A 19,031-nucleotide genomic window follows, 5' to 3' on the forward strand; every position below is an offset into this window, starting at 1 on the left:
TTTCCCGGGGGAGCATGCCCCCGGACCCCCCGACTTTGTTATGTACCAAACGCCATTAACTCAACCCAACAGCTTATTGGTTACAAATGCAGAAAACCCATACTAATAGACGGCATCCACAATAAACAGTTGAGGCAATGCCAGCTACCGGTATTTGGGAATGTGATTTTTGTACACTGATACATTCTTTAGTCACAAGGCTCGATATATTTGAATTTCACTTCATTATTGTTTTTTTTTTCTTTTTTTTTGGGGGGGGGGGGTCATCGGAAAAAATTTGGATTTCGAGGGGGGGCCAGGAAAAAATTTTCGATGAAGAAGGGGCGGCCATTATATATAACAGTGACTATCTATCAAATCCCACCAGCCCTCCCCCCCCCTACCCCATAAAAAAATGAACGGTCCCCTAAAAGCTTAAGTGCCTCACACTTTACACAAACTTACACGAGATGCTGTATATAATTATTTTTAATTCTTTTGCAATGTTAAAATGTTATTGCAAGTCAAAATACAACAAAGACACACACGAGAGAAAACAAATTTGTTACAAGACTCAGATCCATCTTCAGTAGAATACGAAAATTTTTGCGATGGAATAATGGCCCTGGTTTGGGGAATAAGGGAAGCGTTGTTTCTTTTGGAATAACCAGCGAAATTTCTCTGGAATATTTTTTGCTTGTCTGGAAACAGAAGGGGAAAAATGGAAATTTGAGAGCAGAAATAATGGACGTTACATTATTCCTCTTCAGTCCCTGATTCGGTTGTGAGGGAGAATAACAAACATGATGGCCGTGTTCCACGCCGCGTCGGCCGGTGGACGATGGGGATGTTCCACGGACCAATTCGTAGTGTATTGATTGAACTTGTCCACTGCGGGAAGGGCCAGGGACCGGGGGGTCAAGCTTTTTAACTCTCCCTAAACGAAGGCGCGAAATAGCTGATCGTGATTACGTTCGTACTGTGTTCTAATGAGGCAAAAATAATCTGAAAAAATTCGGGAAACTGAGCACGCTTGGTTTGACCCTAAAAGTTTCGCATTTTGTGGTTGCGGTTGTATCATGTAAATTTGCCATTACATTTCAGACATTTAGCCCCATCGTTCGTCATGGCTGCTAAGGATCCGGGTAAGGATTGGGAGTCAGAATATGCCAAGGGTGTTAAAGAATTCCTTGATAATTATGGCGTTGCGCACATTGAAAAATATTTTAAGCAGAAATTGGATGGATGGCAAGATGTCGAGGTAAACATTGCAGTAACTGGCGGCACAGGAGTTGGAAAGTCAAGTTTCATCAATGCAATACGAGGGTATGTACATTTCTACACCACGAATGAATTATGCAAGCCTATAGCCAGACTTTTCTGACAACCGAGGCAACTGAGAAGTTCCGAATGCGCCAGCCGCTGGAAGGTCAAATTTCGAAATCTAGAAGCACGGAAATGGGCTTCCAGAAAAAAGAAACTCTTGCATATTTACGTACTTACTTACTAGTAATGCATAGCCTCTTACAGGAACATGAAAAAAAAATAATTAATTCAAGATTTTAACCGAAGGCAAGTGTTTTGGTTCGCCTGTTACTAGCTACGGCCTAGTAACGGACTTAAACGAAAGTACAATGCTGTCAAATCAAACAGAAATAACTTCATAAAAAATGGAATGGTATACATTCTAAAGAACTTCTTATTCAAGAATTGATTTGCATACAACACTTAGAAAATTCTACTTGAATTCCACTTGAATCGATCGAATCGACAAGATTCTTCTGCGTTTATGTCGACCTGTCATTCCGGAAGTCGATTGTTGTAACACTTAGAAAACATACAGGGTATACAGCGACTCGAACCGACAAGACCTGTCATCCCAGAAGTCGATTTACGCGACACTGCCTGGCTGACTTGCCAAAAGACGATTCGCGAATCGTGTCATCATGATTTAAATTGACAAAGCTATTTTCGTCTCAAAGTACAATAACATGTATATATTAGTATGTTTGTTTGTATTTGTAGACTTGATGGCAGTGATAACATTGGCAAGAGAGCCAAAGTTGGCGTGACCGAGACCACTAAAGAGCTGGCCGAGTATGTTCACCCAACCAATCCCAAAATAAAGTTCTGGGATTTACCAGGAATAGGTACTCCAAATTACCCTGAAAAAACATACTGTGAGAAAGTAAAGTTGGACAAGTTCGATGCCTTCCTAATCTTCACAAGCGACCGATTCAAGGAGAACTACTTGAAATTGGCCAAAAAAATCAAATCGATTCACAAGAAGTTTTTTTTCATTCGCACGAAAATTGATCAAGATGTTCGTAATGAGAAGCACGAGAAGCGCGAGCAAAATGAATCATTCAATGAAGATGCCATGTAAAAGAGAATCCGGAGCGAATGTTCCGAAAATCTTGCTAAACAGCTGAGGAGTGAAGAAGATATTTTCCTGATAAGTAACCACTTTCCTGCCAGGTGGGATTTTGGTCGCCTAAGTAAAGCCATTCTAGAAAGAAAGTCTGACCTTTGGCTTAAGCAGCTTGTCCACCGACATCTTAAAGGAGAAAGCTGAGATTCTCAAAGGACGCATGTGGATCGTTGCTTCATTATCAGCTGTTGGCGCAGCTGTTCCAGTACCCGGATTATCCATTGCCGTTGATTTCGGGCTGATTTCGCACGAACTCAGCTTTTACAGATCCCAGCTTGGTTTTCCCAAAGAAGGATCGAGTCATTTTTTGATGCTCAGTCTCTCCACCCAAGATGGCGTTCGTGCAATTTGGCAAATGATAGCGGATGTCGTGAAATGTAGCAGCACACTTTTGGCAGCCAATGCTTCAGAGCTAGTCGCTGAGGAATTCGTTCGCTTTATTCCAGTGGTGGGATCTGTTATTGCCGGTGGTATGTCATTTGCTAGCACATACTTCATTCTCAAGCATTTTTTGAAAAAAATGGAAGAAATGGCATTGAAAGTAGTGGAAGAAGTTGCCAAAAAAATTGTTGACGACTTCGAGATGGATTAAGCTTTTCTTTAATCTTGCATTTGAATTGTTTACAGCTTTATTGTACATTAAGTGTACTAAGTGTAAGCTGTAGACTCGTAAAGGACTGATTTAGTATACAATCCTTAGAATCTTAGAAATCCTTCGCTTTTTGCGGGTGACGAAGTACGCCTCTTTATATTGTCGTATGTCAAAAAAATTGAGAAAGCACAGGAATATTCTTCGTGTCCTGCACTTTTAAAGGCCCATGTTCAACACTGTTTCAACCGTTTGGCTTTGCGGCCATTTTTTACTGTTTTGAAACAAGATTGTCTCCCCAAAACAGTAACACAAGATCACGCAGCCAAACGGGTGAAAACAACCACTGACATCGCAAAGGTAGAATGTTAACTTGATCTGCTTGTCTTGTATATGCCCGGTGTACAAAAACAACTTCAGAATTTAAGAATGTTTTTACGGTCTTAAATTTAACTCTTCAAGCCAATTGCACACTAAAGTTTTACTTGGTAAAATTAGCCAGGATTTTATTTACCTATTTAAATAAATGTTACACATACCTAGGGAATTAACACGGGGTACTGTTTACGAATATCTGTGAGCTGTGAGAATAAACTGAACACGACAATTTTAGATACACATTAAAAAAATGTTAACCCAAGCCCTCTGTCCAGGTTCAATACTAGTTCAAGGAAATTATGATTGTTCTCAGTCACTCAACCATGTTTACCTTAGTGAATTTTCTCGAAAACAGAAATAAGCAAGACAGAGGTCTACAGAAATACAAAAAAAAAGACAAACATGCAGTCAAAGAGACACAGAGAAAATATTGCCCAGACTTCCTAATGTGTCATTGCTTCTAGTTCTAATAAAAGGATGGAATTCAGGCAATTTGGCTAATTTGAATGTAATCTATTATTAATTTTACTTGTTGTGTACACATGTGCAAGGCCACCCAGAAAGACATTTTGTCAGAAACCGTCCATAGGTATCCTTAAATGGTGAAATAACCAGTGGCAAAAACTAATCATTCCTCTTCTTGGAAAAGAACCTACATACAAGCAAAATTTTTCAGTCAACCTCTCAAGTTTCTTTTTCTAGCAATTAATCCAGCAATCAGCACCTTTTAATTAAAAAGGGTAACAGATAGGACCTGGTTCAAACAGTATATGTAGAGAGGGATAGAAAATTACACTCTCAAAACCACTTTCCCAAAACATACCACTTCAGGAAATATTCTTGTGGGCTCATTATTTTCTTGGAGCATTTTTCCCTTAATAGAAGTTCTAACATTATTGCGAGGAGACCAGTGGCTGAAACACTGTCTTCTCACAGAAACCGATTACCTAAAGGAACAGATAACATTAGGAATAGATTTGTTGAGTCCTAATAGGAATTAATGGAAGAGATTCTAGTATACATAAACTTTTTTAGCCTTAGTTTGATGCGCTATTTGACAAGAAGACAACTCTAAAAAGAGCATCGCTTATTTCGATTACTCTGAACTAATGACTTGAGTGTTTCAAGCGTGATGAAATTTCGTTGATGTTAGCAAGTAACAAGGGTGTAATGTAGTTATTGTACAGCTCTAGTTAATAAGAGTAAAGTATGCAAATTAATGTGAACGCATAGAGAATAAGCTTTTTTAGAATAAGTAAGCTGGCTGTGTAGCTAAGGAACTGTGGAAACTTTGGTTTCCATTTAAAACGAACAATAGAACATTTTATTATTAAAGTTTACTTAGATACTTGAAAATATTTACTGGATCGTGTACAGTACTGTAGTTTTCTCTTTTTTTGCGTAAAAGTTGGGTCATGGTCGTTTTAATTAAGATGCATGTTGTCCAGGCACTACAGTGAATGGTCCCAAAAACTTACAGTTCTGAAAGTTACTTGTAATGAAAAGAAGAACAGACTCAGTTCGGATTCAATAGATAATTAATAAGTTTATTAATCTCAATAAGTAGAACTTTGCCAAAAAAGCTGCTCCTATTTTAAAAGTGTTGTCACTTGTGTAGTTTCAATGACCATATAAAATTATTCATTATTACTCTTGTTGTGTATGGTACAAGCTAACTATTAAATGGCGTGTTGTTCGAAAATCAAACTGGCTTCATCTCTGACTCGCACTCTCCAACAAGTACATACTAACTCTGCTTTGTAACGGGGTGCAAAAGCTTCAAATGGACAAGACACCAGCCATACATGTACTGAAGGTAAGTATCTGGTATCTTCTGACACTTATTTAGGATGTATGTCTGCTTATTTTTAATACACCTTCTTACTTTTAATCACCTGATTAAACAAGACTGACGGGCAAGACTGCCTTACGTCAAATTCCTTCATTACCTAAATCACAGTTTGCTGAAAACCCTCCCTAAAGTGGAGATGTTTTGAAAATGCATCACTGTTGCGAGCTATTGTTTCAGTGCAGACAGGTAATTATCCTGTACCATGAAGAATAGAGACAATCATGAGCCTTAAAAGCCGTTGCATATTCTGGGGTATTTTACGGTTCGGGTTTCCCGGCGTTCATTACGGCTTCCAAGTTTTCCTGCCAAAAGCCGGCAGCGCACTCTGTTTTATTTATTCAGCTCAGTTTAGATTTTGAGAAAAAATGTTGAAACATGAATGAAGAGTTGAACGAAGTTATTCTCTCGAATTCGACACCTAATATCAGAGACAGAAAAGTATGGCGGTGCCGACGTCGAGGAATTTGCCAAGCAGCGACTGAAACCCAGGAACGGTTGAGTAAACAGCTTTGGATTGCGACCTGGATGTATCGCTTTTTTTAACATGTGAAATAAGCTTAAATCCCCGGTATTGAATTCTATTTGCAAGGTTCATTGCCTAAAATTCTCGCTATATATTATAATAATAAGATCACGTTGCGGCTTTCACAAGCCTGTTAACTACCGGCAGCCCTGCATCCTGGTGATACATAATGCATAACAAGCTGAAAATCCAGGTTTACCCTACAAAATTATATCGAAGTTATTTAACGCAGTAAAGTGGACGTTTTTACAGGATTTTTAGCGTCAGGATGCAGCCGCAGACACCAATGTCTGTAGGCGAAAGGGAACAATTCTGGGAAAAACCGGAAGTTTTCACTTTCGCTGAATCAGTGCAAGGATAGAAGAAGACTGTAAAGTGGTGGTTTTTATCTTCTGCATTACTTCCCGGCCTGTTAACTTCTTATATCGGAAATTTGTACTCAAAGCGTCCCTTTGATATTCAACATGGAATTTATAAACGACTGGGAGCTACTCAGTGCAGAGGACGTGGAGGAATTTAAAGAACACGTCGATCAAAATGGTGTTTCAAAGATGGAAGAAGTTTTAAAGAAAAAATTGGAGAGATGGCAAGACGTCGAGGTTAACATTGGAATTACTGGCGACTCAGGAGCCGGGAAATCTAGTTTTATCAATGCGATACGAGGGTAAGTACACTCTTAGCACGAGTCATGCATTTTTTTACAGTCAGTTGAAGATGTTAAAATCTGCTGTAAAGCTTATTTAAAAGCTTCTGTCAGAAATGAATGAGACAAGAGAACCCTCACATTTGCTATTAATACGAATATTTTTTCAGTTTTAATCTTTGACAGTTGATTATCCTTGCGTTGTATTGCTGCACAAAGTTTGGACACTGCAGATCAAATTTCAGAGTGTTTTCCTTGTATATTTAAAGCTTTCTTTGCGACATGACCATCTCAAATACATCTAAATAACATAGCATATTTCAGTGCAATCCGTGGACAGTGTTTCCACAAGATTTTGCTTAATATATCTTTGATTATCAAGTTGCTTTATACGAAGTATATTTTAGTTTCACTTTACAGACGGAACAAAACCGGAAGTGAAAAGCGACCGAATTTTCAGAATCGATACGCTGTGTTTCCTTAATAAAGCATTGTTGTGGCCATCAATTTAAATATTTAGAAAGGCTGTGGTGATCCGCATTTAATTTCGCTTTACGAGACACCATCTTGACAGTTTGTCTTCTTGCTCCCCAAAACACGTGATGTGGCAACGCGCTAGTCAAAGTAAGGAACTTGATACAGTGTGCGGCTCCATTGTGCAATCTATTTGCGTCAGCCCTCTGAGCTGGTGCTCTCTCCTACTTTTCATCGCTTCCCATTTCCCAGAGGAAAGAGGAGCTGGTGTCATTTAGATTTGCTACACAGTGCACAGCTGTCCGGGAAGGCAACCCTACACTATCAGTCCTAGTCGTGTTGGTCTTTTACCTAATATTAGCCTCGCTTGTTTTTTTTTTGAGGGGGGGGTGAATAGGTATGCGGTACTTCACTTGCTTTTCTTTAATCTCTTGTGATTGACTCTTATTTGATTAACCTTTACATAGGTATGCCAATTCATTTAAGCAAACATTTTCTGTTTGGGATTTATAGCAAACACCATTCTTTACTCAGGCTCATTGAGGGACTCAACATTGAAAATGACCGCACACGAGTAGTATACTATACAAAGATTTTGTGACACAGTCATTCTAGGTTCCTGTACCAAGAAAATTAAAGCAGGAAAAAAAGGAAGAACGTCTATTGCCAGCCTAGATGGGTCCATATAAGGAAAAATTGTACCCTCGGTCTACAGTCTCGGGCTGTTCTCAAGACCTCAGGCACAGTTTTTCCCGATATGGACCTCATGGCCAGCAAATACAACATATATTTATTTAGCAGATATTTATTGAATGCGTCTTTTAGACTCGATGACGATGATGATGCAGCAGCCCCAGTTGGCGTGACTGAGACGACTCTAGAGCCAACATGTTATGATCACCCAACCAATCCAAAAATAAAGTTCTGGGATCTACCAGGAATAGGGACTCCAAATTACCCTGACATGGAAACATACTGCAAGAAAGTACCTCTGGAAAAGTACCATACATTCCTCATCTTCACAAGCAGCCGATTTACAGAGAATGACATCCAATTGGCCCGCAAAATTGGAACAATGAATAAGAAATTTTTCTTCATTCGTGCAAAAATTGATGAAAATGTTCGAGCTGAGAAGCGAAAGAAGTCATTCAATGAATATGGCATGCTAAGGGAAATCCGCAGCACCTGCTCTTCAAAACTGGCTGACCTCTTGACAACTGAAGAAGATATATTTTTGATAAGCAACCATTATCCTACCAAGTGGGACTTTGCTCGACTAACCCAAGCCATTCTGGATGCATTGCCTAGATATCAACGAGAGAGCCTTACTTTGTCCCTTGGCATCCTGACAAGCTTATCAACTGAAGTTTTGCAGAGGAAAGTTGAAATTCTCAGAAAGCGTATCTGGATGGTTTCTTCAGCATCTGCCGCTGCCGCAGTTGTTCCTCTTCCTGGATTATCTATAGCTGTTGACCTTGCAATGATTATGAAAGAAATCACCTTTTACAGATCTCAGCTTGGTCTTCCAGAAGAAGGGTCAGACAGATTTGTGATGCTAAGTGATGACACCCGAAAGCAAGTTAAGGCAATTTATGCAACTGTGAGCGGTGCCTCGCACGTTGGAGGGCTTATGGCAGCCTATGCTTCTCAACAAGCCGCTGAGGAAGTCACTCGCATTATTCCATTTGTAGGTTTGTTTGCAGCTGGTGCTATGTCGTTTGCTAGCACTTACTATTTTCTAAAACATTGTTTGGAAAAGATGGAAAAAACTGCATTGTTAGTCCTTAAAGAAGCTTTCATCAATTTCCCAATTGATTAAGTCTTCACTTCTTTATTGCATTCATTGATATGTATTCGTATATGATTTTGAAAATTTAAACTAAGTTTTCTACCAAATGAATAAATCTGAGTGACCATTTTACATGTAACCCAAGGTAGAGATAAAGGTTTTAATTTGCTGTTTTAGAGTGACAAAGATGTACTGTAGTCATAGTCTCGTGCACAAATTGTAAGCATTCCTAGAATAGAACATGTACGCTGGCAGTGTAGCTGAAGTTTCTTTTATAAATGAAAATAGAACATTTTTAAAAATAAAAGTTCTACTCAATTTTATACTGACAGTAGTACAGTATTAGTTTTCTTCCAGGCTTTTTTTGGCAAAAAAGATTATGACCATTTTAATTGAGATGCCTTTTGTCCAGACAATGATTGGTCCAAAAAGCTTCGAATTCTATAGTTGAAACAAGCATAGACTTTCATGAATCGTTCATTAACAGTGCTCGAAATTAGCGGTTGTCCGGTCGTCCGAGACGACTAAAAGTGTGCTCGGGCAACCAGGTTTTAAGAAAATTTAAGGCCTGGTTGCCCGAGAAAAAAACCGCCGGACAACCCAAGAATTTACATTACCGTGATCACCCAACAGAATAAACCAAAGAAGTTATAATTTTAAAACATGAAATTAGCTCTCTTCTAATCGATGGAATATACCACAATTCTTAAAAAAATGGAAATCAAAGGTTGAAACAGTAAATTGGACGTTTGTCGAGTTCAATTAAGCCCGGATAAGCTTGCCGTGTTGTCTTCTATAAAAAACGTACATCGAAATACTTTGGTGCACGCGTGTTGAAAGTGACTAATTAATTACTCAAGCAGATTTGCATGACTTTGAAATTGACAACATTTTGGCGCGTTTCCTGCCTTCATCTTGAGTGAAATTCAATTCTTAGCAAAGTTTAATTCAAGTTTCTTTTATATTTCAATCTATAGTTCAGAATTTTTGGCTTCTTTAAGCGAACAGATTTGTGACCCATGTGTAATCTGAGCTTCTAAAAGTACGAAGAAGTATTTTTATTAACGCTAAAACTAAGTAAAAGTGTTATGTTCATTAAGTATAAAGGAATTCTGCAGTTTTTTTAGGATGAGCCTGTTTCACACCGTTGCAAATTGTAAAATAAATGTTATCGTCTCATGGCCTGAGAAAAAATATATATACAGCACTTATACGGACAACCAAGCCCTCGGAAGGGCAACCAAACTCAGGGGTTAGGTTGTCCGGCATTTGCCATAAGGACAACCTGGATGTTTTTCTTATTTCGAGCACTGCATTAATAAGTTAAATACTCTGAACTCCAAGAGCAACTAGACGCCTCCATTTCTAATTGTTGTCACCAAATTCAAGAATGTACTAAATGACCAATTGCAATACAGAGCATGGACACAGTGTGTTCCACCTAACTGTTGTATTTGTTTAAGGTTTGCTGCTACTCTAGTTGACTGGAGCTACATGATGTATATGGCTACAAGCTTAGCTATTAAATTGTCAGTTGATCCTTATCTCTGATTCACACCCCTCAACAAGTACAAATGAAATCTGCCTTGTGACAGAGTATAAAGGATCCAAATGGACAAGGCACCACTAATACATGTATGTGTACTTTAAGTTATAGATTGCCTTTTGCTCTGGTGGCATTCGATTTTGTAATCTTTTTTATCTTCTGGGATTTTTATTTTGGATTTTTGTCTACTGATTTTCTAAATGTACATACTGTAATTGTACAAGTGGCAGTTATACAACAATTTACAAAAGGCCTGAACTGGTCCATCCATACTTAATTGGAACCCTTTTATAGAAAACGTGTGTCATTTTTATTGAAATGGAATCTTTTGAAAATTCTCCCTTAATTGGAGATGTTTTAAAATGCAGTTGTTGTTTAAGCCTGGAAATTAACGGGGGAAACTTGTACATGCATGCATCCCTGGACTACTGTTAACTGAGTGTATATGTAATAAATTGATAAAGGGGAAAAACTATCATAATGTCAAAGAACAGGTGGACCAAAATTGTCCTTCTGGATATTCAGGAATTATCTAAAAAGAAACAGAAGAGGGAAATGGGAAATGTAGTTTTATCAAATTATGCAATTCTAGAGTAAGACAGTACTGTATGTACAATTTCTTGTATCATGGGTGGCACGTGTCTTAATTGTTGAATTCAAAAAAATAAGACAAACAGAACGTGGAGAAGGCATTTATCAGTGCTAGAAGATAACATGTTTTATGCAATGATGAGCTACCTTCTTTGACAAATCAGTTCCATGTTGCAGAAGAGAAAAACATTCAAGCCCTAAAAAAAAATTTGAATTTTTTTTACCAGGCCAACCTTGCTACTGCATGCATAAGTAAATGTAAAAACAGGTTGGTCTGTCAAAACACAGTGTGCATCAGCTCAAGAATGTCCCTGGATTTCCAAACTGCCATTTTTTTTATGGCAGGGGCAAGAAGTCAGCCATCCCCTCCATGCCCCCATCCCCCCTCCTCCCCCCCCCCCCCCACAATTATAGCAATCTGTTATTTTCAGCATTCAAGGTCTATGGTGCCAGCGTATACTCCTATATTGAGAATAAAACAACTGGTTTTATTCTGCTCATTTAAAGCAAGAAACAGTGTATATTATTCATTACCATTGTGAAGGAAGCATCACAGAGTGGTTGTGCTTCTTTTTGCAGCTCAGCTCTTGTCATGTATCCCCGATAGTTCAGTCTCTATAAAGACAAAAAAGTGCATGGTCACATGCATGCTTGGAAAGCACACATTTCTTGCAAAAAAGACTAATTTTACCCTCTTAATCTGTCATTCAGACACTTGTGAGAACCAGGCAGAGGGTTGGGGTGTGTGCAACACTCTCTCCCCTCCCCTCCCACTTCTCTGCCCCTCACCCAAAAAGAAGTTGTTTCTACCTTATGGACAAGCATACCCTCAGAACCCTCTAAGACTTGTGCCTTTGGTCCTCATACAATTATTGTACATACAATGTATCGTCCCCCCCCCCCCACAGATCTCCATGATGTCTATTTTTTACACCATTTCCAGATCCTGTCCAGTGATGGGTAAGGTAGGTAGGTGAAGTCTGCATTTAGGCCTATAGTGGCCCATCAGGAAGCTAAGGAGCTTATCCTTGTTTCCACAGCAATACAGTCAAAATACTCAGCAAGTGTTGCCTAGTATTCAAGAACAGTTTTGATTAATAATGGCGAACAGGCTGTATTATTGGTTTCAAACTTTCAAATTTAATTTGAATATTGCAATCATCCGGCCGTAGCCTGAGTGTGACCTCATTTGAAATATTGATTTCTGATTGGTTTCTTTTGTATGTGTTCACGTGCAAAGTTTGGTGCCATTCACTCTCTTGTCATTTGCTCAGTTGTTTTTGCATGGTTTTTATCGAATTTTTCAATAAACAGAAGCTAGCTTTTCGTAAAAAGGATGACAACTTTCTGGAACGAACATTTTCAGATTGTTGTGTTGTTTGAGGAAGTCTGCATACAAGAATCTGTTTACACCATCAGGAAGTGTGCCATGGAAACTAAAGGGGGATGACTACCCAACATATATATCCAAATACCGGTATATAGAGTTCAAATACGTGCCCTGTTTCTCAAAGATTCCTCTAGTTCCACAGTTGTCAACAATCCTAGGTATATTGCAAATGAGGTCACACTCAGGCTACGGTTGGATGATTACAACATTCCAATCAAATTTGAACGTTTGAAAAGAATAATGCAGGCCTTTCACCGTTGATCAAAACTATTCTCAAATAATAGATGGCATGCACTCAGTATTTTGAATGTAAGTGACTTGTATTTCTTCTACTCCCCCTGGATTGAATGCTTGTCTATCACAGGGTTACCCTAGGCTAGCATTAATTTGTTGCTACTCATTTATACCCCTTAGCTAAGAGAGGCCTTTAAAAAGTGTCTTTCCCAAGAACACAGCATGGTAATCCTGGCCAGGACACTGACCATTAGACCATTTGTCTACTGGCAGTGCCTCCCCAAACAATGACCATTTTTTCTTTATTCGGCAACTACACATGTATATGTTACAGGTCAAAATTAGCTTTAGGTCAAATTTTTCAACCTAGGTTATTTGTTTTTAACCTAGGTTACCGGTATTTGTTTTTAACCTAGGCTATTTTTTTATACTAGGTTAATAAGTAGAAAATTAAAATTAAAACACCTCCTCTCCCTCACTGTCTCTAAACCCCCCCCCCCCTCACCATCCTTACTTAACCTCCCCTACCATCTGTTGTTATACCACCCCCCAAGTAGTATCATCTAATTCTTTTTTTTTTCCTTTTACTAACCTGCACTGGATTTGAACTCTCGACCTTGAGATTTTCTGTCCAACCCCTTATCCACTTCGCCACAAAGGAAATGTTGGGTGACCCACTATTTTTTAAAAAATATATGACTCTAATCCAAACCCTAACCCTAATAATAACCATAAATTTTATCTACCTTTAGGTTGAAAAAAAATAACCTAGGTTAAAAAAACATTAACCTGAATTTAAATTTGACCTGTAACATATACATACTGCCAAAAATACAAAAACATTGAATTTTGATTTCCACAATTATCAGAAAAAGACAATTCCCCAATCCAAACTGAGACCCCACTGACCTAAATGATAAACCTTTATGTATACCAAGAGTTAATTTCCACTGAATCTAACCTGACTTTGCTGATACAGTGTCAAGATCAAAGCATATGGTCCTGATCTGTAGGCTGGAACATACTCTCGGGCAACTTTTTTTCTGGGCTGCTTTTTCTGAAACAGATGACCAATGTGGGAAATTCAATAAAATAAGTTATGAGTAATAAATTTAAAAATATTTCTACACGGCAAACCTAGTGTAATGAGCAGAGATAATTATAATGAACCTCTGTAAATAATAAGACTAATATTACTTACTCTAATAACCTAGTTATCTATTAATTACTATATATATGTTGTGGTTTAATTTTATCTTTGGTTTAAAATTTTTCAAACCAGTTGGATTTTTATTTCTTTTTGTTTCAGATTATGATAATAAATATGAGACAATGAAAACAAAACAAACTGGTTTGAAAAATTTTATACCAAAGACAAAATTAAACCACAACATATACATTGTAACATGGCAGGTTAATAAAGGGTATTTTTTTTCAATACATTTTTATGTACATGACCTGTACCTTTGGCGGTGGCTTTTCAATATCTTCACTGTCCAAATCCACTAATGGTGGAGGTGGAACACACATGGAGTCCTGCAGGATAGGATTCATATCCCTTGAATACTCCTGATCCTCTGATTCATCACATTCAACATCCTCTGAAAGTCAAATATTCACAGTATTGTAAATTAAGAACTTGGAATATTTTACACAGTTTCAAATAAATATACATTTTTATTTAATATCTGAAGACAAAATAATCCCAAATATAAACAGCATGTGTCACCATGTGAAGGGAATGTCAGTTAGACATTATTGCATTGTTCGCCTGGCGCACGCTACTGGTGATCAGTGCTGTAAATTTGACTTTAAAATGCTGTAGTTAAGCTGTCCAAATTGGGATTTTGTTAAGATTTGAACACAACTTTAAACTATCAAAGAAATGTCTTCTGGAAGACTTATTTTCTTTTTAAAGTGTATCGTGACGAAAAATAATTAAAAAAACACTGTTGAAAACGGCTTTTTTTTGACATGGCGCGTAACATTTACGGTCTAACATAGGCACATTTAGGATTTCTCGACTTTAATAAGGAATACAGTAATAAAACTTCCTAGAGAGAATCTTTAACCTATGTCCATTCTGAATCTTAAAAAAAAGCTCACCTTATAAAAAGCTGAGGACCTTTTTTTCACCTGATCACTTTTGCGACCCACAAGATGATGTCTTCGTTTTCACCGAAACGTGCATTCTAAAACTCGCTTGTTCTTTCTATCCACTTATCTTTGTGTTTCAAAAACACCATATCTCTAATTGACATAAAATCAGCTTTTTGTCAGTCATAGCTTTGCCGAGATTATACAATCCCTTTTCAAAATAATACTATATTTTCGATGTTAGACCATCGTTTCCTAACCACAAAAACGCTCTTTTCCGTGCTAAAACCGTGCCTAAACTGTGCATAAACTGTGCCCAAACTGTGCCTAAACTGTGCCCAAACCGTGCTTAAACCGTGCATAAACTGTGCCTAAACTGTATCAGAATCGTGCCTAGACTGTGCCTGAACTGTACCAAAACCTAAATCGTGCAAGAGAAAATTTCTCAACAAGAGTTCTGGCCCGAAATCAAACTTCAGTTGTCAAGACAAGGTAAGGTTTGTATTAACATTGTGTAACTTTAAAGTAAATTTCTATAATAAAATGAAAATTGATCAGATTAGAAAACTACATAGAAAGAAGTCAAAAGATACAAATCAATTGCTTACCTTATAGTTTATTTATTTACTAAAGATCTACAACTTGCAATTGCGGGTAGATGTGCCCATCCTTCACGGAAAAAAAGAAAGCTCACTACGAAAGGATGAAAGGTTACTTTCTTTGTAACTGGTTGTTTTATGCAGCCAAAAGTTATACGTTAAGTGGAGGATCAAACCGTCTGAAGTCAAATTGAAGCGCAAATATCGAGCGATACTTGATCTTTTTTAAATGTTGTAAAAACTGATGAGTTATACTTGTTCTATTGAAATAAATGTTGTTGCAACCAGAAGTCTTAAAGTCTCAACTAAAAAGCTTGCATAAATCATGAACCAAAAGGAAAACAGGGCGATATTCCTCTCTGCTTCAGAATGAACCACACCAGCCGGACTTTTCTTCTCAAGGATTATACTTTCAACCGTGAGAACCAAAGTTTCTGATTGGCCAGTCTGTAATTGCATTAAAGTTAAGTCAACAAAGTCTGTCAACACAGACACTTCGTCTAGGGCTTGTCTAGCTAGCATGCAAATGCAGTTCTACGATTTCGTTGTTGTGTAAAACAAGTTTTCCAGTTAAATGTACAATTATGTAACAGAAATTGTGATGGTAGTTCAATGTTGTTAACGAGGTAAAAAGCCATCAGCTGACATCAAGTTTTAATGGTCTGGAAAATGGAAATCACCAAGAACCTATCCTGTTGGCTTGTATATTCAGTACACGCTGCTTGTCACGCAAAGAAATATTTGCTAGCAAGATCATGAATTGAAGCAATCGTGAGTCTGATAGCACATACAAACATTCTTTATTTTTTTGCCACTTTCACAACCTGTTCCAAGGTGTTAGGAAAAATTTTCATTCAGTGAAAAAGAGGAAAAATCGAAACGCATTCACCTTAACGCGATCGTCTTCGGCATTTTATTAATTAAAATGCGCTGAGAAAATCTTTAAGTTCGTTATTGTAGTACATTCACAATGCATTGAAATCTGGCGTAAAATGTGCATACTCTGTGCCTACAGTGTTCCCAAATCGTGCCAGAACCGTGCCTAAATCGTGCCAGAACCGTGCGTAAATCGTGCCTGAACCGTGCCTAAATCGTGCCTGAACCGTGCGTAAGTTGTGCATGAACTGTGCCTAAACTGTGCCCAAGCCGTGCCTAAATTGTTTTTATGCACACAAACCGTGCAATTCGCCGAAGCACGAATATCGTGCTGTTACGGTCGTGTACACCAGTAGCGTGCGCCAGGCCTCTAGAAAACTAGATCCATACCTCCCCCATTGCCATTTTTGGTTTGAACACCAAACCCCCTTCTGATATTCCAATACCCGATTCCCTCTATAGCGCGCACCTGCAGGGAATCACGGTAGTTGTATTCATCAAACCATGCGCGGGACTCAGCAACGCGCATCGTTGCTGAGTCTCACGCAGGGTTTGATGAATACAACTACCGTGATTCCCTGCAGGCGCGCACTATAGAGGGAATTGGGTATTTAGCTTCATACTTTCCTTGAAGAATTTGGTTTTTGAGACCCTTGCCACATCAGAATTTCCAATTAGGTACCCAGTTCTATCTGTGGGAAGGGTATGGATATTTTCTGGAACCACACATTTAAAAAAAAGTCATCTTTGCAAAATTTTGCTAATTTTAAACAAATGTTTTTTAGGAGCTTAAGCTGAATCCTGAAAACTTAATAAACACCTTATATAATAACTCCCTGTAAAAATGGTGCATGTTAGGACTTGTAGAGAAACTAACACAAACTAACTGGAAACACCGGTAATTTCTGAGCTCTCCCAACATAGGTCATCTCTTATCATTTTACACACTGCCCAGACACTCTTAATGTATTGTACCATTTCACCTATCTTGTTTAATTTCTCTACCAGTCTTAATATGCAGTATTTGTACAATATTAGCTCAAGACAAAAATATTAATTAAGTTACACACCTTGCTGAGTTTTTGCATTATGCTTTGCCATGGCTTCATCAAGCCTTCGAGCAATCATTCCACCTGATTGACAACAAAGTAAACACCATCACTGTTATTAGTAAAGAGATTATGAATTGTAAAGCTCATGCCATAAGCATTTGATGCTTTATGCATAAAAATTTCTATAGCTACCTGCATTTTTGACAAGACAAAACAGCAATGTCCAACAACTTGTTATAGGTAGAACATGTCATTTTGAGGTAGGTAATGGAACATAGCCAGTTTGGACAGGGCAGGGGATCACAGGTTAAGATGTATTAATATATTTTGGTAGTTAGTACTTGCCAATGTTATCAAGAATCATTGCTTCTTCTCCGCAGCTTAGTGGTAATGGATACTTCTTCACAGCTGCAGCAGCCTGGAAAAGCATGCAAAGTCATTTGATGAAAATGTTCATGATACCTCAACCATGCACTTTGTTCTATAAAGAATGATCAACACTGTACAAGTGGACAATGTTCACATCTACAGAGTTGAAGGATGCATTTCACACACTAAAGAAAACAGATTATTGTTATCATTAAAAATTTCTCACGTTTATCTACATGTACATGTATACAGTAAAACAGCTATACTTATTAATATTAATAACCTACTTTTGGTCTACCAGTATTCGCTTTTTTCACAATCCCATAATACATTCTTGTTTACCCCTCAAAATATTAACAAAACCATTGTTTTCAATTTCTCTTTTGACTATATTCTATTGTATGTCAAAGATTATAAATCTCAAGAGAAATTGAAAACAATGCTATTGCAAAAATTTTGGGGGGTAAACAAGATGAATTATGGGAACAGTGAAAACAGAGAAAGCATGAAATGACTAGGAGTATTGTTACTGCCATGGATGGATTGTCAGTCCAGTCAACAGGTAACACCTCAACTTTTCCAGGTTTTCCAACAAAATGCTTGTTTACCTTCCCTGCAGCAGAGGCCGCTTTTTTTCTTATTCCTTGGGTTCCTTCCTTTTTGGGGGGAACTGAGAAGGCCCAGGGACTAGGCTGGATGTCATACTTTCCGGGGGGGGGGTTCCAGGACATCTACTCTGTACTCCCTGTACAGATAGATTCTTGTGCATCAAAATCTGTTCTTGGATTTTGTGTTTTGTTGGAAAGTCTGAAAACCAGAGTTTCAAATCCAAGTCTGGATTTCCCAATTGAAAGCACCCTTAAGATACTAGACAAAAAATCTACTGATTAAATCTGAGAGATGTACATAGCTATGATGAAATATGTATGCAGTTATGTTTTGACAAGGAAAAAATGCTGACAAATATTTGTAAAATTACATTTTAGGGTTTACATGTACTAGCAAAGCTACTTAACATGACATGAGCTGACATGGTCAGTATAATATTGGTTTAATGAATATGATCATTAAATACCTATCTTTGCCTATTTTGACTTAATTAAATTATTATATTTATAAAGTACGAAATGATAATAACTGAAACTTTGTTGTTTTTTGTTTAATCAAACTTCTCTCCTTTGCATAAAGGCAAAGTACGTAAATTTAACTTTTGTGGCATGTTTGTGGTTTATTTCTCTCTCACCTTCGCGTAGGTGTACTGTAGCTTCGACTTTTTCTGCTTCGCCTCATCCCGCCACTGCACCAACCACTTCAAGAAAAGTGGGTTGGGGCATCCCCGCTGTTTTTTAGGAGGCATGCCGAGAGAACAGCAGTTAAGGATTATTTGTTGCCAAAGGAATCAATCCGATGAACAGAGAGGTGCTTTATCAGATCAATTTGCCCGCCATCTTTGATCTTGCCATGATAAGACCGCTGACGTCAGGCTCAGCTCGTCAGTCCATGATCCAATGGTTGTGTTCTGTGGTTTGTTTCGGTGGCTTCCCGTCGTGACGGCGGCAGGACGTAGCAACAGAAAACACGTTACTTTTCATGACGTCTTGGTTGTTTGTCTTCAAACA

At 38.0% G+C, this 19,031-nt stretch overlaps 3 protein-coding genes across 3 annotated transcripts in view; 2 read left to right on the forward strand and 1 right to left on the reverse strand.

Annotated features, from left to right (window-relative positions):
- Positions 1-18,809, reverse strand: part of LOC144634348 (structure-specific endonuclease subunit MUS81-like) — a 29,189-nt gene extending 10,380 nt beyond the window's left edge. The window contains exons 1-6 of the mRNA XM_078493270.1: positions 18,656-18,809; positions 17,389-17,461; positions 17,062-17,124; positions 13,884-14,020; positions 13,381-13,476; positions 11,330-11,410 (exon numbers count right to left, since the gene is read on the reverse strand). Coding sequence (XP_078349396.1) covers positions 11,330-11,410; positions 13,381-13,476; positions 13,884-14,020; positions 17,062-17,124; positions 17,389-17,461; positions 18,656-18,769 — 564 coding nt within the window. The 5' untranslated portion in view covers positions 18,770-18,809. The remainder of the gene's footprint in view (positions 1-11,329; positions 11,411-13,380; positions 13,477-13,883; positions 14,021-17,061; positions 17,125-17,388; positions 17,462-18,655) is intronic.
- LOC144634360 (interferon-gamma-inducible GTPase 10-like) lies at positions 1,059-2,487 on the forward strand. Its single transcript, XM_078493292.1, has 2 exons — positions 1,059-1,305; positions 2,005-2,487. The coding sequence occupies exons 1-2, from the start codon at positions 1,106-1,108 to the stop codon at positions 2,363-2,365; spliced, it is 561 nt and encodes a 186-aa protein (XP_078349418.1). The 5' UTR covers positions 1,059-1,105; the 3' UTR covers positions 2,366-2,487.
- Positions 5,659-8,987, forward strand: LOC144634351 (interferon-inducible GTPase 5-like). Its single transcript, XM_078493275.1, has 2 exons — positions 5,659-6,416; positions 7,695-8,987. The coding sequence occupies exons 1-2, from the start codon at positions 6,217-6,219 to the stop codon at positions 8,686-8,688; spliced, it is 1,194 nt and encodes a 397-aa protein (XP_078349401.1). The 5' UTR covers positions 5,659-6,216; the 3' UTR covers positions 8,689-8,987.
- Positions 18,810-19,031: the final 222 nt, after the last annotated feature.

The sequence above is a fragment of the Oculina patagonica genome, chromosome 13, assembly GCF_052425735.1.
Source record: "Oculina patagonica isolate OP01 chromosome 13, crgOcupat, whole genome shotgun sequence".
NCBI classification, from domain to species: Eukaryota; Metazoa; Cnidaria; class Anthozoa; order Scleractinia; family Oculinidae; genus Oculina; species Oculina patagonica.